The 23,828-nt window shown below is 51.3% G+C and overlaps 1 protein-coding gene across 7 annotated transcripts in view; it reads right to left on the bottom strand.

Moving 5' to 3' along the window:
* The window catches only part of KALRN (kalirin RhoGEF kinase), a 237,598-nt gene that overhangs the window by 66,008 nt on the left and 147,762 nt on the right, over positions 1-23,828 (bottom strand). For 6 of the 7 annotated variants that reach the window (XM_069982465.1, XM_069982466.1, XM_069982467.1 and 3 more), the window contains exons 27-34: positions 23,160-23,249; positions 22,987-23,079; positions 22,261-22,372; positions 21,963-22,153; positions 20,858-20,959; positions 20,059-20,201; positions 19,487-19,589; positions 5,202-5,448 (exon numbers count right to left, since the gene is read on the bottom strand). In XM_069982465.1, coding sequence (XP_069838566.1) covers positions 5,202-5,448; positions 19,487-19,589; positions 20,059-20,201; positions 20,858-20,959; positions 21,963-22,153; positions 22,261-22,372; positions 22,987-23,079; positions 23,160-23,249 — 1,081 coding nt within the window. Of the gene's footprint in view, positions 1-5,201; positions 5,449-17,516; positions 17,684-19,486; positions 19,590-20,058; positions 20,202-20,857; positions 20,960-21,962; positions 22,154-22,260; positions 22,373-22,986; positions 23,080-23,159; positions 23,250-23,828 lie in introns of those variants that run through there. The other variant, XM_069982473.1, reaches the window with a different exon arrangement.

Below are 23,828 nucleotides of genomic sequence, written 5' to 3'. Positions count from 1 at the left end.
ACAGTCTGCACTAAGCAGTCTAATATCCAGGGGGCTCTACAGTCTGCACTGAGCAGTCTAATATCCAGGGGGCTCTACAATCTGTACTGTGCAGTCTAATATCCAGGGGGCTCTACAGTCTGTACTGTGCAGTCTAATATCCAGGATTCTCTACAGTCTGTACTGTGCAGTCTAATATCCAGGGGGCTCTACAGTCTGTACTGTGCAGTCTAATATCCAGGGGGCTCTACAGTCTGTACTGTGCAGTCTAATATCCAGGGGGCTCTACAGTCTGCACTAAGCAGTCTAATATCCAGGGGGCTCTACAGTCTGTACTGTGCAGTCTAATATCCAGGGGGCTCTACAGTCTGTACTGTGCAGTCTAATATCCAGGGGGCTCTACAGTCTGTACTGTGCAGTCTAATATCCAGGGGGCTCTACAGTCTGCACTAAGCAGTCTAATATCCAGGGGGCTCTACAGTCTGCACTAAGCAGTCTAATATCCAGGGGGCTCTACAGTCTGCACTAAGCAGTCTAATATCCAGGGGGCTCTACAGTCTGCACTAAGCAATCTAATATCCAGGGGGCTCTACAGTCTGTACTGTGCAGTCTAATATCCAGGGGGCTCTACAGTCTGCACTAAGCAGTCTAATATCCAGGGGGCTCTACAGTCTGTACTGTGCAGTCTAATATCCAGGGAGCTCTACAGTCTGTACTGTGCAGTCTAATATCCAGGGGGCTCTACAGTCTGTACTGTGCAGTCTAATATCCAGGCGGCTCTACAGTCTGCACTAAGCAGTCTAATATCCAGGGGGCTCTACAGTCTGTACTGTGCAGTCTAATATCCAGGGGGCTCTACAGTCTGCACTAAGCAGTCTAATATCCAGGGGGCTCTACAGTCTGTACTGTGCAGTCTAATATCCAGGGGGCTCTACAGTCTGCACTGAGCAGTCTAATATCCAGGGAGCTCTACAGTCTGTACTGTGCAGTCTAATATCCAGGCGGCTCTACAGTCTGCACTAAGCAGTCTAATATCCAGGGGGCTCTACAGTCTGCACTAAGCAGTCTAATATCCAGGGGGCTCTACAGTCTGCACTAAGCAGTCTAATATCCAGGGGGCTCTACAGTCTGAACTGTGCAGTCTAATATCCAGGGGGCTCTACAGTCTGCACTAAGCAGTCTAATATCCAGGGGGCTCTACAGTCTGCACTAAGCAGTCTAATATCCAGGGGGCTCTACAGTCTGCACTAAGCAGTCTAATATCCAGGCGGCTCTACAGTCTGCACTAAGCAGTCTAATATCCAGGGGGCTCTACAGTCTGTACTGTGCAGTCTAATATCCAGGGGGATCTACAGTCTGTACTGTGCGGTCTAATATCCAGGGGGTCTACAGTCTGCACTAAGCAGTCTAATATCCAGGGGGCTCTACAGTCTGTACTGTGCAGTCTAATATCCAGGGGGCTCTACAGTCTGTACTATGCAGTCTAATATCCAGGGGGCTCTACAGTCTGTACTGTGCAGTCTAATATCCAGGGGGCTCTACAGTCTGCACTAAGCAGTCTAATATCCAGGGGGCTCTACAGTCTGTACTGTGCAGTCTAATATCCAGGATTCTCTACAGTCTGTACTGTGCAGTCTAATATCCAGGGGGCTCTACAGTCTGTACTGTGCAGTCTAATATCCAGGGGGCTCTACAGTCTGTACTGTGCAGTCTAATATCCAGAGCGCTCTACAGTGTGTACTGTGCAGTCTAATATCCAGGGGGCTCTACAGTCTGCACTAAGCAGTCTAATATCCAGGGGGCTCTACAGTCTGTACTGTGCAGTCTAATATCCAGGGGGCTCTACAGTCTGTACTGTGCAGTCTAATATCCAGGATTCTCTACAGTCTGTACTGTGCAGTCTAATATCCAGGGGGCTCTACAGTCTGTACTGTGCAGTCTAATATCCAGGGGGCTCTACAGTCTGCACTAAGCAGTCTAATATCCAGGGGGCTCTACAGTCTGTACTGTGCAGTCTAATATCCAGGCGGCTCTACAGTCTGCACTAAGCAGTCTAATATCCAGGGGGCTCTAGAGTCTGTACTGTGCAGTCTAATATCCAGGGGGATCTACAGTCTGTACTGTGCAGTCTAATATCCAGGGGGCTCTACAGTCTGTACTGTGCAGTCTAATATCCAGGGGGCTCTACAGTCTGTACTGTGCAGTCTAATATCCAGGGGGCTCTACAGTCTGTACTGTGCAGTCTAATATCCAGGGGGCTCTACAGTCTGTACTGTGCAGTCTAATATCCAGGGGGCTCTACACTCTGTACTGTGCAGTCTAATATCCAGGGGGCTCTACAGTCTGCACTAAGCAGTCTAATATCCAGGGGGCTCTACAGTCTGTACTGTGCAGTCTAATATCCAGGGGGCTCTACAGTCTGTACTGTGCAGTCTAATATCCAGGGGGCTCTACAGTCTGTACTGTGCAGTCTAATATCCAGGGGGCTCTACAGTCTGTACTGTGCAGTCTAATATCCAGGGGGCTCTACAGTCTGTACTGTGCAGTCTAATATCCAGGGGGCTCTACAGTCTGTACTGTGCAGTCTAATATCCAGGGGGCTCTACAGTCTGTACTGTGCAGTCTAATATCCAGAGCGCTCTACAGTGTGTACTGTGCAGTCTAATATCCAGGGGGCTCTACAGTCTGTACTGTGCAGTCTAATATCCAGAGCGCTCTACAGTCTGTACTGTGCAGTCTAATATCCAGGTGGCTTCTTACACATGGATACACATAGGACCCCTCCCGGCTGTGGAGACCCCTCTTCCCCTGGGCTCCATGACCAGTATCAGTATCCAGTGAGGGGCCGGGCGCAGCCCCCGTATCCAGACGGATGGACTGATCTCTGCATGACTGATCAATCAGCGTCCAAGGAGATAAAACCCCTCATGAATGTGAAGTATGTGAGCCAGAGAAGCAGGTGTCACAGGAAGGGCCGCCGGGGCCCCTGACTACAGAGACAGGGCCCCTGTCTACAGAGCCAGGGCCCCAGACTACAGAGCCGAGGCCCCAGACTACAGAGCCGAGGCCCCAGACTACAGAGCCGAGGCCCCAGACTACAGAGCCGAGGCCCCAGACTACAGAGCCGAGGCCCCAGACTACAGAGCCGAGGCCCCAGACTACAGAGCCGAGGCCCCTGTCTACAGAACCGAGGCCCCAGACTACAGAGCCGAGGCCCCTGACTACAGAGCCGAGGCCCCTGACTACAGAGCCGAGGCCCCTGACTACAGAGCCGAGGCCCCTGTACACAGACAGATCCAGAATATAACCGGTATAGGGAGACGGATCTGCACAATGGATGATTCCTCACATCCAGAGCGGCATTTACAATTCTTCTCTTCCTCCGTTTGCTTTCATGCTGAGCTTAAAGGAGAAGTCCGGCAAAAATTTTTATTAGAGTATTGTATTACCCCCCAAAAGTTAGACAAATCACCAATATACACTTATTACTGGAAATGCACATAAAGTGTTTTTATCTCTGCACTTACTACTGCATCAAGGCTTCACTTCCTGGATAAAATGGTGATGTCACGACCCGACTCCCAGAGCTGTGCGGGCTGTGGCTGCTGTTGAGGATGATAGCAGGGGGACACTGAGGGACACAGTGCACTGGAGGGACACTAAGCATCCCTCTGCCATCATCCTCTCCAGCAGCCACAGCCCGCATAGCTCTGGGAGTCAGGTAGTGACATCACCATGTTATCCAGGAAGTGACATCACCATGTTATCCAGGAAGTGACATCACCATGTTATCCAGGAAATGACATCACCATGTTATCCAGGAAGTGAAATCACCATGTTATCCAGGAAGTGACATCCCCATGTTATCCAGGAAATGACATCACCATGTTATCCAGGAAGTGACATCACCATGTTATCCAGGAAATGACATCACCATGTTATCCAGGAAGTGACATCACCATGTTATCCAGGAAATGACATCACCATGTTATCCAGGAAGTGAAGCCTTCATGCAGTAGTAAGTGCAGGGAAAAAAGCACTTAATAAGCATTTCCCGTAATAAGTGTATATTGGTGATTTGTATAGCTTTTGGGGGGCATTACATTACTTTAATAAAAATTTTCGACAGACTTCTCCTTTAAAGGGGTTATCCCTGATCAGAAAAAGTACTACCTCGCACCAAACTGAGGTGCAGAACCCACACTCAAACTGAGGACAGGAGCGGCGCTGTTTCTGGAAGAGAGCAGACATATATTTCTAAGCCTAGACAACCCCTTTAACATCTTCCTGCAACCCCTGTTGGTTCAGTATCTGTCAGTGACTATATGAGGTTGTTCAAGCTTAAAAAAAACATGGCCACTATCTTCTAGAAACAGCGCCTCTCTTGTCCCCAGGTTGTGTGCGGTATTGCAGCTCGGTTTCATTAAAGGAAGGAAGAGGAACTGTAATCCTGCACACAACCTGAAGACAGGGGTGGCGCTGCTATTGCTAATAAGTAGTTGTGTTGTCTCTATACCTGATAACCCCTTTAAAGTGATTTTACAGGACTACCCCCCACCCCACCCCCGCTGTTGTAAAACTACAACTCCTATCATGTAATGACAGCCCCTGGGATGGTCTGATACAGAGCTCCCCAACACATGACTCAGAAGCAGCTGCAAACTGCTATTCCCATCATCACCTGACGCCCCAGCATGTCAGGGCATGCTGGGAGTTGTAGTTCGGCAATGCCTGGAGAGAATACAGGTTTGGGTTTCTTGTATGATGAGAAGTATCAGCCTGTGGATGTGAGCGAGAAGACTTCACTGACAACAATAAATCAACGAGGAAAGGAAAAGAATGAAAGGAGGAAGGAAGGATTTCATGTAGGGAGACGGGGGCCCCCTGTCTGCAGTGCGGAGACCCAGCGCTGAGGGTTACTGGCCCTTTAATCACACATTACTGGGTATCCACTATATAGGAATACAGCACCACCTACTGGATATAACCCAAAACTACAGAGAAAACATAAAGGTGACATCAGATGATTTAGGGCGGAGGGGGGGGGGGGGGGGGGTGTCTGGGGGGATTGGTGTCCACACGAGGAGGGTTCCTGTGACATTAGATGATTAGGGAAGGGGGGGGTCCACATGAGGGCCCCCCAGGGACTAGGGGGACCCCGGTGGCATGAGACATTAGCCCCTGTGGACCCCACTATTGAGTGTCAGGATGACTTCTCTTACCTTTTCCTGCTGGGAAGAAGCACTCCATCTCCACGCTGCTGCGGGAATGAGAGATGCAGAGGGCACTGCTGGGCACCAGGCCTTCCTGTGGGGGGCTCCTGTCGGTGGTCCGGACCAGGCACCATCCCGGCCGGTCACTCGGCTTCTCCAGCAGCTCCACTGTCTGCCCCACCTGGATGCTCAGCTCATTGCTATGAATGGCGATGAAATCCTGCAACACGGTGGTCAGCTCACAGCCCCCCGACAACTGCAAGAGAAGAGACCGCAATGAGACTGGGCAAAGCTGTGAAGCCATGTATCTAAGCCTTGTGTGTGATACCATCTGATGAACCACTGTATGAGTTATGTATCTAAGCCTATTCTGCATGCAACTGTCTGCTGGATTGTGTATCTAAGCTTCTCCTATGACACACTCTACAGATACTGTGTGATACTGTCTGCTGGATTGTGTATCTAAGCTTCTCCTATAACACACACTGCAGATACTGTGTGATACTGTCTTTTGAGCTGCTGTATCTCAGCCTGAAAGGTGTGATACCACAGAGCACTGTATCATTGTGGACTCTGTATACTGGTATACACAGGCTCCACTGGGGGGCGCTGTAGCAGGTGGACTGACCCCATGTACCTTATTACAGGGGATGGGAGATAAAACAAGATGACAAGGAGAATGTTTATTTTCAGGTTTGTCCTGTAGGGGGCAGAGCAGACGAGGACACGCAGTGTACAGCTCACTACAGACACAAATCCAGACTGACACACTGTAACAAACTGCTCAGGTGATACAATAATACAGCCCGAACCTCAGGAATAGAAATCCAGTGAAGACCAATAGTGGGAAACAAAGCAAATGTGCTAAACACTGCAGTGGCCCTCAGGATCTGTGGAGAGCTGGGTGCCCTCTTCTATAGGCGCTGCACTGTATACACCAGGAGCCCAATCAATCTTTACTTCCTGTAAAGGAACAAGTGAGCGAGCGAGCTGCACCTGTATACCTGCAACACTGCACCTGTATACCAGCAGCACGACACCTGTATACCAGCAGCACCGCACCTGTATGCCAGCAGCACCGCACCTGTATACCATCAGCACCGCACTTGTATACAAGCAGCACCGCACCTGTATACAGAGCCGAGGCCCCTGACTACAGAGCCGAGGCCCCTGACTACAGAGCCGAGGCCCCTGACTACAGAGCCGAGGCCCCTGTACACAGACAGATCCAGAATATAACCGGTATAGGGAGACGGATCTGCCCAATGGATGATTCCTCACATCCAGAGCGGCATTTACAATTCTTCTCTTCCTCCGTTTGCTTTCATGCTGAGCTTAAAGGAGAAGTCCGGCAAAAATTTTTAATAAAGTATTGTATTGTCCCCCAAAAGTTAGACAAATCACCAATATACACTTATTACTGGAAATGCACATATAGTGTTTTTATCTCTGCACTTACTACTGCATCAAGGCTTCACTTCCTGGATAAAATGGTGATGTCACGACCCGACTCCCAGAGCTGTGCGGGCTGTGGCTGCTGTTGAGGATGATAGCAGGGGGACACTGAGGGACACAGGGCACTGGAGGGACACTAAGCATCCCTCTGCCATCATCCTCTCCAGCAGCCACAGCCCGCATAGCTCTGGGAGTCGGGTAGTGACATCACTATGTTATCCAGGAAGTGACATCACCATGTTATCCAGTAAGTGACATCACCATGTTATCCAGGAAATGACATCACCATGTTATCCAGGAAGTGACATTGCCATGTTATCCAGGAAATGACATCACCATGTTATCCAGGAAGTGACATCACCATGTTATCCAGGAAATGACATCACCATCTTATCCAGGAAGTGACATCACCATGTTTATCCAGGAAATGACATTACCATGTTATCCAGGAAGTGAAATCACCATGTTATCCAGGAAGTGACATCATGTTATTCAGGAAGTGACATCACCATGTTATCCAGGAAGTGACATCACCATGTTATCCAGGAAATGACATCACCATGTTATCCAGGAAATGACATCACCATGTTATCCAGGAAGTGAAGCCTTCATGCAGTAGTAAGTGCAGGGAAAAAAGCACTTAATAAGCATTTCCCGTAATAAGTGTATATTGGTGATTTGTATAGCTTTTGGGGGGCATTACATTACTTTAATAAAAATTTTCGACAGACTTCTCCTTTAAAGGGGTTATCCCTGATCAGAAAAAGTACTACCTCGCACCAAACTGAGGTGCAGAACCCACACTCAAACTGAGGACAGGAGCGGCGCTGTTTCTGGAAGAGAGCAGACATATATTTCTAAGCCTAGACAACCCCTTTAACATCTTCCTGCAACCCCTGTTGATTCAGTATCTGTCAGTGACTATATGAGGTTGTTCAGGGCACCATCTGATACCATCTGATGAACCACTGTATGAGTTATGTATCTAAGCCTATTCTGCATGCAACTGTCTGCTGGATTGTGTATCTAAGCTTCTCCTATGACACACTCTACAGATACTGTGTGATACTGTCTGCTGGATTGTGTATCTAAGCTTCTCCTATAACACACACTGCAGATACTGTGTGATACTGTCTTTTGAGCTGCTGTATCTCAGCCTGAAAGGTGTGATACCACAGAGTACTGTATCATTGTGGACTCTGTATACTGGTATACACAGGCTCCACTGGGGGGCGCTGCAGCAGGTGGACTGACCCCGTGTACCTTATTACAGGGGATGGGAGATAAAACAAAATGACAAGGAGAATGTTTATTTTCAGGTTTGTCCTGTAGGGGGCAGAGCAGACGAGGACACGCAGTGTACAGCTCACTACAGACACAAATCCAGACTGACACACTGTAACAAACTGCTCAGGTGATACAATAATACAGCCCGAACCTCAGGAATAGAAATCCAGTGAAGACCAATAGTGGTAAACAAAGCAAATGTGCTAAACACTGCAGTGGCCCTCAGGATCTGTGGAGAGCTGGGTGCCCTCTTCTATAGGCGCTGCACTGTATACACCAGGAGCCCAATCAATCTTTACTTCCTGTAAAGGAACAAGTGAGCGAGCGAGCTGCACCTGTATACCTGCAACACTGCACCTGTATACCAGCAACACTGCACCTGTATGCCAGCAGCACTGCACCTGTATACTAGCAGAACCGCACTTGTATACAAGCAGCACTGCACCTGTATGCCAGCAGCACTGCACCTGTATACCAACAGCTCTATCCCTGCAGCACTGCACCTGTATACCAACAGCTCTATCCCTGCAGCACTGCACCTGTATACCTGCAACACTGCACCTGTATACCAGCAGCACTGCACCTGTATACCAGCAGCAACGCACCTGTATACAAGCAGCTCTATCCCTGCAGCACTGCACCTGTATACCAACAGCTCTATCCCTGCAGCACTGCACCTGTATACCAACAGCTCTATCCCTGCAGCACTGCACCTGTATACCAACAGCTCTATCCCTGCAGCACAGCACCTTTATACCAGCAGCTTATACAGCTGACACTTTGTTATAATTCATCATGGTGCACTGATTTATCTGACAGATTTTTGAAGCCAAAGCTTTGGTTTCAATAATCTGTCTGATAAAGCTCTCTGTGTAAACGCACCATAAGTCTAAACAATCCCCTGTGAGCTCACATCACACAACACGTCGTCAGCAGCAGCCGCCTCTGGAGTGCAAGCTGTTTACCTCGCACGTCTAGACTGGATACACTGTAACAAACCCTCAGCTGTGGTTAATGCCAGGTTCTATGACCACACAGTGTAATCCTCCTGTCCCATCCAGCCGCAGCCTCTGAGAGGTTCACAGGTGTGAGCGTGCCGGCCGCAGTCGCCTCACAGATAAGAGGTTTAACCCCTGCACTGCTGCACAGAGCACCGGATTATTTGCAGCAATGAAGCGGCAGAAATCTCAGGACCCCCTGGGCCAGTGGGTACAGCAGCCTATGGGAGGGCGGGGATCCGGGCTGCTAAAGGGGGTTACTATATACAATAATACAACAGTTACTACAGTGACTATAATACAACCAGTGCAAACATTGAAAATGACGCCAACCGAAAACATCCACCGCACTGGCGCTGATCTGACGGAAATAACAAACACCGTGAAGTGAAAACACGGATTTCATCAAAGTGAAAGAAGATCCAGACGTGCGATAAACGTGCAGCGAGGGCGCAAAAATGAAGGCGGACAAGGCGGCTCAATGCCTCTAAGTAAGTGAGAAAAATGTCACCAGGCCGGTTCCCTTCAACTAAGAATGAAAGACGGCTACCACTGCCGGGCGCGATGACACTAAAGGAAGGTGTGTGCCCAACGCAGGCGAAGGTCCTGGTGTGCCCAACGCAGGCGAAGGTCCTGGTGTGTGCCCAATGCAGGAGAAGGTCCTGGTGTGTGTCCAACGCAGGAGAAGGTCCTGTGTGTGCCCAACGCAGGAGAAGGTCCTGGTGTGTGCCCAACGCAGGAGAAGGTCCTGGTGTGTGCCCAACGCAGGAGAAGGTCCTGGTGTGTGCCCAACGCAGGAGAAGGTTCTGGTGTGTGCCCAACGCAGGAGAAGGTCCTGGTGTGTGCCCAACGCAGGAGAAGGTCCTGGTGTGTGTCCAACGCAGGAGAAGGTCCTGGTGTGTGCCCAACGCAGGAGAAGGTCCTGTGTGTGCCCAACGCAGGCGAAGGTCCTGGTGTGTGCCCAATGCAGGAGAAGGTCCTGGTGTGTGTCCAACGCAGGAGAAGGTCCTGGTGTGTGCCCAACGCAGGAGAAGGTCCTGTGTGTGCCCAACGCAGGAGAAGGTCCTGGTGTGTGCCCAACGCAGGAGAAGGTCCTGGTGTGTGCCCAACGCAGGAGAAGGTTCTGGTGTGTGCCCAACGCAGGAGAAGGTCCTGGTGTGTGCCCAACGCAGGCGAAGGTCCTGGTGTGTGCCCAACGCAGGAGAAGGTTCTGGTGTGTGCCCAACGCAGGAGAAGGTCCTGGTGTGTGCCCAACGCAGGAGAAGGTTCTGGTGTGTGCCCAACGCAGGAGAAGGTCCTGTGTGTGCCCAACGCAGGAGAAGGTCCTGGTGTGTGCCCAACGCAGGAGAAGGTCCTGGTGTGTGCCCAACGCAGGCGAAGGTCCTGGTGTGTGCCCAACGCAGGAGAAGGTCCTGGTGTGTGCCCAACGCAGGAGAAGGTTCTGGTGTGTGCCCAACGCAGGCGAAGGTCCTGGTGTGTGCCCAACGCAGGAAAAGGTCCTGGTGTGTGCCCAACGCAGGAGAAGCACCTGGTGTGTGCCCAACGCAGGAGAAGCACCTGGTATGTGCCCAATGCAGGAGAAGCACCTGGTGTGTGCCCAACGCCGGAGAAGGTCCTGGTGTGTGCCCAACGCAGGAGAAGGTCCTGGTGTGTGCCCAACGCAGGAGAAGGTCCTGGTGTGTGCCCAACGCAGGAGAAGGTCCTGGTGTGTACCCAACGCAGGAGAAGGTCCTGGTGTGTGCCCAACGCAGGCAAAGGTCCTGGTGTGTGCACAACGCAGGCGAAGGTCCTGGTGTGTGCCCAAAGCAGGAGAAGCACCTGGTGTGTGCCCAACGCAGGAGAAGGTCCCGGTGTGTGCCCAACGCAGGAGAAGGTCCTGGTGTGTGCCCAACGCAGGAGAAGGTCCTGGTGTGTGCCCAACGCAGGAGAAGGTCCTGGTTTGTGCCCAACGCAGGAGAAGGTCCTGTGTGCCCAACGCAGGAGAAGGTCCTGTGTGTGCCCAACGCAGGAGAAGGTCCTGGTGTGTGCCCAATGCAGGAGAAGGTCCTGGTGTGTGCCCAACGCAGGAGAAGGTCCTGGTGTGTGCCCAACGCAGGAGAAGGTCCTGTGTGTGCCCAACGCAGGAGAAGGTCCTGGTGTGTGCCCAACGCAGGAGAAGGTTCTGGTGTGTGCCCAACGCAGGAGAAGGTTCTGGTGTGTGCCCAACGCAGGAGAAGGTTCTGGTGTGTGCCCAACGCAGGCGAAGGTTCTGGTGTGTGCCCAACGCAGGAGAAGGTCCTGGTGTGTGCCCAACGCAGGAGAAGCACCTGGTGTGTGCCCAACGCAGGAGAAGCACCTGGTATGTGCCCAATGCAGGAGAAGCACCTGGTGTGTGCCCAACGCAGGAGAAGGTCCTGGTGTGTGCCCAACGCCGGAGAAGGTCCTGGTGTGTGCCCAACGCAGGAGAAGGTCCTTGTGTGTGCCCAACGCAGGAGAGGGTCCTGGTGTGTGCCCAACGCAGGCGAAGGTCCTGGTGTGTGCCCAATGCAGGAGAAGCACCTGGTGTGTGCCCAACGCAGGCGAAGGTCCTGGTGTGTGCCCAACGCAGGCAAAGGTCCTGGTGTGTGCCCAATGCAGGAGAAGCACCTGGTGTGTGCCCAACGCAGGCAAAGGTCCTGGTGTGTGCCCAACGCAGGCGAAGGTCCTGGTGTGTGCCCAACGCAGGCGAAGGTCCTGGTGTGTGCCCAACGCAGGCGAAGGTCCTGGTGTGTGCCCAACGCAGGAGAAGGTCCTGGTGTGTGCCCAACGCAGGAGAAGGTCCTGGTGTGTGCCCAACGCAGGAGAAGGTCCTGGTGTGTGCCCAACGCAGGAGAAGGTCCTGGTGTGTGCCCAATGCAGTCTCCTTGCACCGCGCAGTCTCCCTGCACCCTGAAGTGTGGCTGCACCCCATAGTCTTGCTGCAACCCGCAGCCTCCCTGCACCCTGTAGTGTGGCTGCACCACATAGTCTTGCTGCACCCCATAGTCTTGCTGCACCCCATAGTCTTGCTGCACCCCGCAGTCTCCATGCACTCCGCAGTCTCAATGCACCCCACAGTCTCCCTGCACCCTGTAGTCTTGCTGCACCCCACAGTCTCCCTGCACCCCATAGTCTTGCTGCACCCCACAGTCTCCCTGCACCTTGTAGTGTGGCTGCACCTTGTAGTCTTGCTGCACCCCGCAGTCTCCCTGCACCCCGCAGTCTCCCTGCACCCCACAGTCTCCCTGCACCCTGTTGTGTGGCTGCACCCCGTAGTCTTGCTGCACCCCACAGTCTCCCTGCACCCCACAGTCTCCCTGCACCCCGTAGTCTTGCTGCACCCCACAGTCTCCCTGCACCCCAGTCTCCCTGCACCCTGTAGTGTGGCTGCACCCCATAGTCTTGCTGCACCCCACAGTCTCCCTGCACCCTGTAGTGTGGCTGCACCCCGTAGTCTTGCTGCACCCCACAGTCTCCCTACACTCTGTAGTGTGGCTGCACCCCATAGTCTTGCTGCACCCCACAGTCTCCCTGCACCCTGTAGTGTGGCTGCACCCCGTAGTCTCCCTGCACCCTGTAGTGTGGCTGCACTCCGTAGTCTTGCTGCACCCCGCAGTTTCCATGCACCCCGCAGTCTCCCTGCACCCCGCAGTCTCCCTGCACCCCGCAGTCTCCCTGCACCCCACAGTCTCCCTGCACCCCACAGTCTCCCTGCACCCTGTAGTGTGGCTGCACCCCACAGTCTCCCTGCACCCTGTAGTGTGGCTGCACCCCACAGTCTCCCTGCACTCTGTAGTGTGGCTGCACCCCATAGTCTTGCTGCACCCCACAGTCTCCCTGCACCCTGTAGTGTGGCTGCACCCCATAGTCTTGCTGCACCCCACAGTCTCCCTACACCCTGTAGTGTGGCTGCACCCCATAGTCTTGCTGCACCCCGCAGTCTCCATGCACCCTGCAGTCTCCCTGCACCCCACAGTCTCCCTGCACCCTGTAGTGTGGCTGCACCCCATAGTCTTGCTGCACCCCGCAGTCTCCATGCACCCCGCAGCCTCCTTGCACTCCATAGTCTCCCTGCACCCCACAGTCTCCCTGCACCCTGTAGTGTGGCTGCACCCCGTAGTTTTTCTGCACCCCACAGTCTCCCTGCACCCTGTAGTGTGGCTGCACCAAATAGTCTTGCTGCACCCCGCAGTCTCCATGCACCCTGCAGTCTCCCTGCACCCTGTAGTGTGGCTGCACCCCATAGTCTTGCTGCACCCCACAGTCTCCCTGCACCCCACAGTCTCCCTGCACCCTGTAGTGTGGCTGCACCCCATAGTCTTGTTGCACCCCACAGTCTCCCTGCACCCTGTAGTGTGGCTGCACCCCACAGTCTCCCTGCACCCCACAGTCCAGTCTCCCTGCACCCTGTAGTGTGGCTGGACGCCGCTGGAGCGATGCCTGGGGCAGATGAACCTCATTCTCATCATCATCAGTGCGGCGCACAGATCGCCAGTCGCCTTGTCTTTATCCAGTGATGATGGATGACCCCGGGGTGAGGTGCAGGCAGCGCCGCAGGCACCTGGATAAATGTCACTCTCCTCCTGCAAACAATCACCTGGCAGCGACCCAGAACCGCCGCTCATCACCAGCCGCGAGCCGACATTAACCTTTTCCTGCACACAATCTGTAGGGCTATGTTCACATGTGGCTATTTAGACTATTTAGAGGGTATTAACTAATGTCTATGGAGAAGATTTATGGCCCTGTCTTAGAGTAAGATTCCCCCTGTTGCATTCCCCCTCATAGCAACTAATACCAGCTCCCATAGTAACCAATCCCGGCTCCCAGAGTAACCAATCCCAGCTCCCAGAGTAACCAATCCCAGCTCCCAGAGTAACCAATCCCAGCTCCCAGAGTAACCAATCCCAGCTCCCAGAGTAACCAATCCCAGCTCCCAGAGTAACCAATCCCAGCTCCCAGAGTAACCAATCCCAGCTCCCAGAGTAACCAATCCCAGCTCCCATAGTAACCAATCCCAGCTCCCATAGTAACCAATCCCAGCTCCCAGAGTAACCAATCCCAGCTCCCAGAGTAACCAATACCAGCTCCCATAGTAACCAATCCCAGCTCCCAGAGTAACCAATCCCAGCTCCCAGAGTAAGGCTAGGTTCACACTGCGTTTTCAGCATCCGTTTAACGCATCCGTTTTTTGCAAAAAACGCATGAAAAACGGATTGCAAAAAACGGATTCATTTGTGTGCATCCGTTTTTCCATTGACTTCCATTATAAAAAAAACGGATCCGTTTTTTTTGGCGGACCAAAACGGACCAAAAAACGTTGCTGACCCTATTTTTCTGGACGTTAAAAAAAACGGATCCGTTAAACGGATGCTGAAAACGCAGTGTGAACCTAGCCTCACCAATACCAGCTCCCAGAGTAACCAATACCAGCTCCCGTAGTAACCAATACCAGCTCCCAGAGTAACCAATACCAGCTCCCGTAGTAACCAATACCAGCTCCCGTAGTAACCAATACCAGCTCCCGTAGTAACCAATACCAGCTCCCGTAGTAACCAATACCAGCTCCCAGAGTAACCAATCCCAGCTCCCGTAGTAACCAATACCAGCTCCCATAGTAACCAGTCACAGCTCAGCTTTCATTTAACCAGAGCATAGGAAAGCTGAGCTCTGACTGGTATCTATGGGAGCTGAGATTGGTTGCTATGTGAGCTGTGATGGGTTGCTATGGGAAACTAGGAGAATCTTACTGTACCGCAGCGCCATCCATCTCCCCTATGGGATCCGCGGTTATGTACATTGGCCCATAGACCAGAATGGTTGCAATAATGTTCGCAATTGGGCACCCATATTGCTGTGGCGGCCATATTGCTTGTCATATAGCGAGGTGACAGACCTGGAGGATGAAATCTGGATAAATAAGTGCCCCCTCCATCATCCACATGGTCCCATATCTCTGATGTGCGGACACAACGCTCGGTATATGGCACCATGTGAGACATCACTGACAGACTTTAACCCTGTGAGTGCTGCGGCCCTGTTCACCTCATCTGATAAGTCCTGACCCTTGGATGCTATAAGAACCCTGATACGGAGATCACAGAGGACACCGCCCTGTGTGTGATGCTGCTGGGAGCGGTAGTCCTCCCACTGTCGTTACTCAATGATAATAAAACTTCTGTACCTTTCTGACAGACTTTGGCCGAGACTTATCACAGCGTGTAATATAGAAACTGGTGCACAGCCGCAGCCAATCACAGCTCAGCGTTCATTACACCAGCGAGGACGGCTGAGCTGTGATTGGCTGCTGAGGGAACTTTACACCAGTTTCTATTTTACTCATACAAATAGTGCCCGGCTGTGTGTTACATGTGTCAGTAAATAGTGCCCGGCTGTGTGTTACATGTGTCAGTAAATAGTGCCCGCTCTGTGTGTTACATGTGTCAGTAAATAGTGCCCGCTCTGTGTGTTACATGTGTCAGTAAATAGTGCCCGCTCTGTGTGTTACATGTGTCAGTAAATAGTGCCCGCTCTGTGTGTTACATGTGTCAGTAAATAGTGCCCGGCTGTGTGTTACATGTGTCAGTAAATAGTGCCCGGCTGTGTGTTACATGTGTCAGTAAATAGTGCCCGCTCTGTGTGTTACATGTGTCAGTAAATAGTGCCCGGCTGTGTGTTACATGTGTCAGTAAATAGTGCCCGGCTGTGTGTTACATGTGTCAGTAAATAGTGCCCGCTCTGTGTGTTACATGTGTCAGTAAATAGTGCCCGCTCTGTGTGTTACATGTGTCAGTAAATAGTGCCCGCTCTGTGTGTTACATGTGTCAGTAAATAGTGCCTGCTCTGTGTGTTACATGTGTCAGTAAATAGTGCCCGCTCTGTGTGTTACATGTGTCAGTAAATAGTGCACGCCTCTGTGTTATGTGTGTCAGTAAACAGTGCACAGCTGTGCTTGAATAACATGTGTCAGTAAATAGTGCCCGGCTGTGTGTTATATGTGTCAGTAAATAGCGCACAGCTGTGTGTGAATTACATGTGTCAGTAAATAGTAAACAGCTGTGTGTGTTACATGTGTCAGTAAAGGCCGTTGTCTCACTACACAGACGGCCCCAGGGTCCTAGAGGCCAGCGCCAAGTGATAAGCTTTTACTGCCTCTCACAGTCCTGTCGGACGGCTCTTACCCCAGTCCCTGTGAGAAAAGGCGTCTCCCCGATTCCTGATCGCTCCATGGACTTTACCCCGGCACCCAAGACACAAACTATTAACCTCTGCATGGCCACAGCACCGCAGTACATATATATTCCTGGACTGGGCTGCAGATGTCCATCAGGGTCAATGATTCGTCCACATCCTTTACGTCTCACTCGCAGGACCTGACAGTGGATTATAATAGTAACCCTATATAACGTGAGAGGGAAGGGGCCCGGGGGGCCACAGGACGATGCAGGGGAATGGGCTGGGTGAGTGGTCCCTGGCTGCATGTAAGATGATCAGTGATGTCACCAGGGCAGTGATGTAATAAGGTTAGCGCTCTCACCAGGGTAGTGATGTCAACAGGTTAGCGCTCTCACCAGGGCAGTGATGTCACAAGGTTAGCACTCTCACCAGGGGAATGATGTAATAAGGTTAGCGCTCTCACCAGGGCAGTGATGTCACAAGGTTAGCGCTCTCACCAGGGTAGTGATGTCAACAGGTTAGCGCTCTCACCAGGGCAGTGATGTCACAAGGTTAGCACTCTCACCAGGGTAGTGATGTCGTAAGGTTAGCGCTCTCACCAGGGCAGTGATGTCACAAGGTTAGCACTCTCACCAGGGGAATGATGTAATAAGGTTAGCGCTCTCACCAGGGCAGTGATGTCACAAGGTTAGCGCTCTCACCAGGGTAGTGATGTCAACAGGTTAGCGCTCTCACCAGGGCAGTGATGTCACAAGGTTAGCACTCTCACCAGGGTAGTGATGTCGTAAGGTTAGCGCTCTCACCAGGGTAGTGATGTCAACAGGTTAGCGCTCTCACCAGGGCAGTGATGTCACAAGGTTAGCGCTCTCACCAGGGCAGTGATGTCACAAGGTTAGCGCTCTCACCAGGGCAGTGATGTCACAAGGTTAGCGCTCTCACCAGGGCAGTGATGTCACAAGGTTAACGCTTTCACCAGGGTAGTGGTAGTGGCAGTTCAAATCGCTGTGTCTGTCTCATAGAGAGTCAGGGGTCTGTAGAGATCTGGATCTATCAGGCTGATGGGTCGGGAAACCTGACGGGGTGAAGCATCATCATGCTCCTTTTGTCTATGCCCACCCCCCTCCACTCCGGAGTCCGGGGACACAATGAGGGCACTGTGTCCGGGACCTCACCCTCACAGGGTTAATCAGTTGCCGCTCTTGGCTCCCAGCAAATGGCATCAGTTTCCCATGCAATGCAAACAGGAGCAGAGTGATGAATCCTGAGTCTGAGGGGGCCCTGCTCCGCAGCATGTGCCCACCAATAACCCCACACCAGCAATCCAGCCGCCAGGTAAGAGGTGAGCCCCCACCCAGTCTGCAGGGTATGAAGAAGGAGCTGCAGAGCATTGCATACAGTTCTTAGTACTTACAGTCGACGCCCGCCTGGCCTGCTTCAGGTTCAGCCACTTTTTCATTGTGCGCCCTCCACCCTCGCCCCGGTGATCGCACAGCACTGCAGAGCTGGTGTAGCAGAGTGCGGCTGCAGCTGCAGAGTGTTTGCAAACTGTGACAGTGTGGGCCGGCACAGAGCCCGCAGCACATCACATGTGTGTCAGGAACGTCTTGTGATTAGCAGAGACCGCACAGGCAATTAGCTCACAGGAGAGGAGGGCGGCTTACGAGACAGCGCAGCGGGTGAGGAGACTGCACAGGAGGCGGGGTGTGCGCCATTCATAGGTCTCCCCGTACACAGGAGAACACATGGTATGGGGAACACACCAGCGGAGGTGACAGCGCACAACCAGCTCTGCTATATGTAATGAGAACATCCAATAATCTGGATCTAAATCTGAGGATATGTCCCTCAGCTTTCCACGGATCCTGAATGGTATATACTACAGCACTGGTGTCAAACACAGTATACAGCTAAGGCTAAAGCTTTATCTATCCAGACATGAATGGAATTGTAGTTTTATAACAGCTGTTTGACACCTCTGTAAATCTGCTAATCTTTCACTATTTGTGTTAAGGCCCTATTACACCAACAGATCTGGCGGCAGATTATCTGCCAAAGATTTGAAGCCAAACCCAGGAATGGATTTGAAAAGAGGAGAAATCAAGTCTTTCCTTTATGACCTGTTCTCTGTTTATAGTCTGTTCCTGGGTTTGGCTTCAAATCTTTGGCAGATAATCTGTCGTCAGATCTGTTGGTGGAATAGGGCCTTTAGTCCTCACTGCCGATTGAGAAGCCCACTCATGAACCAGGAGCCTCAGGATGAGCAGAACAATAGGCTATAGTGCTGCAGAGCAGGGGATTGTGGGGGCACAGGAAGAATGTGAAAAGTAACTCGAATCTATGAGAAAATATGTCGCTTTTGTCTTTTTCTTTACAAACCACATTTTTTAGTAAATTCTAGTAAAACCAGTCTGGTGATTTCTGTCAGCCCGCTCACCTCTCAGCTCACTGCCCCCTAGTGGTCAGATTATGGGGGAGTATACTGGTTAGTCAATACCCAACTAGCTCTGGTCCCTACACTTATTTGTTTCCCCCCTCGGCTGAAACTGACTTTGTGCCCCATTACCCCGGTCCGTAGCTATAGATCAGCGCTTGGTCTCTGATCTTCTGCGGACACCTGTCCGTCTTCTCCCCCTCCCACATTCAGTTTGCGCTGTACCCCATGTGTGTCTATGCTACCATTGTTTATACTGATACACCTATGTGCCTACTACGGTCACCTCACAGGCTCACTACGGCTGTTTCTATATATTTCATGATTTTGCTCTGTGAAGAGTCATTTATATGCTAAGTGCAAAAATGCTATATATATATATATATATATATATATATATATATATATATATATATATATAAAAACATATATACGTTACCGTTTTACATAACTCCATGGTTCTTAGGTTACCGTATTAGCATGTATGTTCCCCCTACCTCCCTTCTCCTCAGGAAACGTTATACGCTATGGATACATCTCGGTATTTCCCTTCCCCTCCCCTCTTCCCCCCCCTTCCCTCATCCCCCCCCTCTTTCCCACCCCCCTTGCTTTATATAGAAAATAATAAAGATGTATACTTACGTGTACAAACACACACGGCTTATACGCAGCGTATTTACTGCTGTGATACGCAGCAGATACGCAGCAGATTAGATCTAAATAACTGAACACAGTATCAAATCTGCTGCGTATCTGCTGTGTGTGTTTGTACTCTACCTGTCCAGGCTCCCCGATGTCCCCCTGCCTGTTCCCCACTGACTGGAGCCGCCTCCAGTCAGTGGGGGGGGGGGGTGTCACTAGCTGTGCTCTCATGTTTGTCAGTGTAGGGCGCCCCCACATGGAGGAGTTACGATGTGCAGGTTTCAGGTTCTGTATTGGTGAGGTCTTACCTTGTCGCTATCTACAGTGTTCTGTGACGTCCGGGAGGCGATGGAGATGGTGTCGGGCTGGCTGCTGCCGTCACCCTGACTGTCCAGATCTTCCAGTCCATCCCTGCAAGAAGAAAGCACAAACATTGGCCCACATTTACTGTAAACTGTAAGCTTACACTAAATGTACAGACTTAGAGACTGTCTACTGGTAGTTTACACCCCATATTACTTGGCTTAAAGTTGACCAAAATTTTAAGCCAGATTCAGGTGCATTTTTTTGTGCGACTTTGGCTCCACCTCCTTTTGCATAAAGCCCGCCCCATATAACAAATGTGGAAAATGTCCTGTTTGTCACTTTTTCAGCCAGCACCCTGCACCAGACGCTGCCACCCACTTTGTGGACTCACAGGCAGCCCTTGTATCTCCCTGACCACAGGGTGGCGCTGTAGTGGTGGAGCTAATTAGCAGTCATGACGATCCCTGTGATAAGCTACGTATGGGCAGCAGTTCTGATGGTCTGAGCCCAGTATGCTGAGACTTCTAGTACCACAAATTCGTTACGTCTGTCCCCAGCTGTCACACTCTCTCACCTCTTGCTGTTGTTCCTCTGCTTGGCCGGGGTCTTCGGCGGTTGGATCGGCTCCTTTAAGGCTCCTTTCAGGTGGATCATCCGCTCCTGGATCACCTCTCGGATGTTTTTGATCCACTCCTGTTTTACTTCTAAACTTGACGCCTGCAGACATAGAGAATGTGATGCCAAAAGAGAGGCAGCTGCTCACCTGACGCTCAGAGCCTCAGAGCAGCGCTCAAGGTGTTGCCACAATCTGTAAACTTTCTGCTGTGCGGCACTTCTACACCAGAGCTTGCATCTTTTACATTATGATGAGTAACACTGCAGCACACTCATCTTCTGTTACATCAGGTCTAATACTTCAGTCACCTCCTAATTCTGCACTTCCATCATGTATCATACTGCAATCATATCCTTACATTTATACTCCAATCACACCCAGAGCAGCACTCACAATTCTGCAAATCCTTACATTTATACTCCAGTCAAATCCAGAGCAGCCTACTTCTGCATTTCCATTACATTTTATACTTGTCACACCCAGAGCTTCACTTCATAATATTTTATACTGCAGTCACATCCAGAGCTGCGCTCACAGTTCTGCTCCCTATCACCTGGAATTGGCCAGCCCTAAGCTTTTATTTGCACTCTAATGTCTCTGATATCTGGTGGGAAGGATGGTCACATGGAGAGTTAGATCTGGGGAAGTAGCTAGATTGTGACTGCAGCTTTGGATGTGACTGGAGTATGAGAACCAGATCTCAAACAAAGTAAAGAAAAATCTTTCAAGAAAGAATCAGATTTCACAGATAACAAACCTTTAGCACGGTTTTATTATCGGAGGACGGCGTGCGACCCGACCACAAGGCGAACTTACAAGAGTCCCCCTCGACGTGCTCCGTCACCCCCAGCTCCGAGGTCTGAAAGAAAGATGGAGGAGGATAATCACAATGGGGGAAAGTGACAGAGGGGACACTGAAAGTGCAAGATGGGGCTGGGGGCGGAGACAGAAAAGTGTGCCATGTTTATTACATCAAAGTAACATCCAATCAATGGTCTAATAGTGGGTGTGGCTAAGGAGTCGCCACATCACCAAATCATGTGCTAAAAATAATGGAAAATATCCGTACCAGGCATCACCACTACTGACACATAAGAATGCGCAGTGTGAATGGAGCCTCACAAAGCGGAGGGGCAGTCACAGGGGAATCGCTGTGGACGATGCGAAACATAGTTTGTTACAATGTATCAGTGCAAGTAAAAAGTATCATTCTGGATTTCGGGATCTCTAGACTAGATACAAATGTAACAAACCCTCAGCTGTGAGCAGTGATCAGGCTTATGGATGTTGTACCTATTGATCTTGTACCTTCAGATAGCTGCTTTTAATCCAAGATCTGTCCTGGGGTCCGTTCGGCAGATGATGCAGATATTGTCCTAAAAAACAACTCTTAAATTTGCAGCCCCGTGCCAAACGGGAGTATCTGTGCCCTAGCTTTGCACCACCCCTCAGTTCCTCCTTCCCACCCTCTTCAGCATTAGGAATGCCACTGGAGAATTTTCTCCAAGCTGAACATTGCACAGGTGCTTAACGATCCAGCCCATGTGCTGTGCTGCCACAGGTGGGGAATAGGAGGCAATCTGCCTGGAGCATTCCTAATGATAAAGAGGGTAGGGAGGAGGGACGGAGGGGTGGTGCAAAGTTCGGGCACAGATACTCCTGTTTGGCACCGGGCTGCAAATTTAAGAGTTGTTTTTTAGGACAATAACTGCATCACCTGCCGAACGGACCCCAGGACAGATCTTGGATTAAAAGCAGCTATCCGAAGGTACAAGTGGTTTGGGGGGGGGGGGGGGGCAGATTGTGGGTACAGAGTCGCTTTAAATTACACCCCACCCCCGTCAGATCGGCCTGCATCTTACCAGCAGCTTGTTCTTGTAAACATATTTTGTGTGTCCCGTCGAGTCTTTTATCTCTTTGCTGAACACCAGAGAGATCTCGAACAGGAAAAGGTGCCGGTCCCGCCCCTTGCGGATCAAAGATTTGGGGTCCCAGACTTGGAAGGAATCCTGGAGGATCAGCTCGCCCTGAACGTCCAGGTTCTCGTCAAACCCTTAAAGATAACAGACAGAGATAGCGATGAGATCACAGGGGTCATGTGATCCGTGTCAGGCTGTGGCTGGTGGATTGGGGCAGGTAGTGCTGAGCTCTGTAGTTCACCTTCCAGCATGCTGACGTGCATGGCGTCGTTGGCTCTCTTTGGCACGCTGAGCATCACCTCCAGGCCGTCCTTGATTTCGCCTTTACCCTCCTCGCAGCAGGTCAGAAGCTCCTGAGGGGGAGAAACCAAGATCCGGGAATGTGAGGAGGATCCCACCAGGATATCTATACCGAGCCGAGCGCTGTAAATATTTATCCCATCTATACAATGTAACACATACAAAGCTGCAGAACACAGGGAACCATAGGGAGACAGCCATCCGGGAGGGGCAGAAAGCAGATGCTACACAGCAGGGACAGGGCACCTCCACCTGGAGCAAAACTCTGTCCAGGCATGATGGGAATTGTAGTTTCACAACAGCTGGAGGGCCATCCCTATACAGAGTTACCCTTCAAACAATGCAGCGCTCTTGCAGAGCTCTTCAGATCAACCATACTCCTGTCACCCCAGAGCTGAACTATTCTGCTGCTACATTGTGTCCAATCCTTCAGAGCTGCACTCACTATTCTGCTGTTCCATCATGCCTATGTCGGGGGATAGGTGTGTCTGCACTGTCCCCTGTCAGAGGGGGGGAGGGGGTCTGCACTGTCCCCTGTCAGAGGGGGAAGGGGGTCTGCACTGTCCCCTGTCAAAGGGGGGGGGGGTCTGCACTATCCCCTGTCAAAGCGGGATCCGCACTTGACCCTGTTGTGGAAGGGGGGATGTCAGCACTGTCCCCACTTTACCTTGAGCAGCAGCTGATACTTGGTGATCCTCTGCACGGGTTTGATGAGATAGGACGAGATGGAGTTGGCCAGTCCGTGTCTTTGCTGGATCTCCTGTAAAATAAAGAATTGAGGTGATGAGCAGGAGAAGCAGAACGTCGCCATGTTCTCTGAGCTCACCTGACCACACTTACATCAAAGAAGGCTCCGGCATGTTCCAGAATCAGCTGACTGGAGTCCGGCTTGTTCTTACAGTACGTCACATACATCTGGAACTTGTCAGCCTAAAAAAAAAAAAGAATCCATCACTGACCTCATACAGCTCCTATATCCCAGCATCACTGACCTCATACAGCTCCTATATCCCAGCATCACTCACCTCATACAACTCCTATATCCCAGCATCACTCACCTCATACAGCTCCTACATCCCAGCATCACTCACCTCTTACAGCTCCTATATCCCAGCATCAGTGACCTCATACAGCTCCTACATCCCAGCATCAGTGACCTCATACAGCTCCTATATCCCAGCATCAGTGACCTCATACAGCTCCTATATCCCAGCATCAGTGACCTCATACAGCTCCTACATCCCAGCATCACTGACCTCATACAGCTCCTATATCCCAGCATCACTGACCTCATACAGCTCCTATATCCCAGCATCAGTGACCTCATACAGCTCCTATATCCCAGCATCACTGACCTCATACAGCTCCTATATCCCAGCATCAGTGACCTCATACAGCTCCTATATCCCAGCATCACTGACCTCATACAGCTCCTATATCCCAGCATCACTCACCTCATACAGCTCCTATATCCCAGCATCACTCACCTCATACAGCTCCTATATCCCA

The sequence above is a fragment of the Dendropsophus ebraccatus genome, chromosome 9 (genome assembly GCF_027789765.1).
Source record: "Dendropsophus ebraccatus isolate aDenEbr1 chromosome 9, aDenEbr1.pat, whole genome shotgun sequence".
Lineage (NCBI taxonomy): Eukaryota > Metazoa > Chordata > Amphibia > Anura > Hylidae > Dendropsophus > Dendropsophus ebraccatus.
The sequence above is the reverse complement of the archived record's forward strand: the minus strand, read 5'-3'. Positions and strand labels throughout refer to the sequence as shown.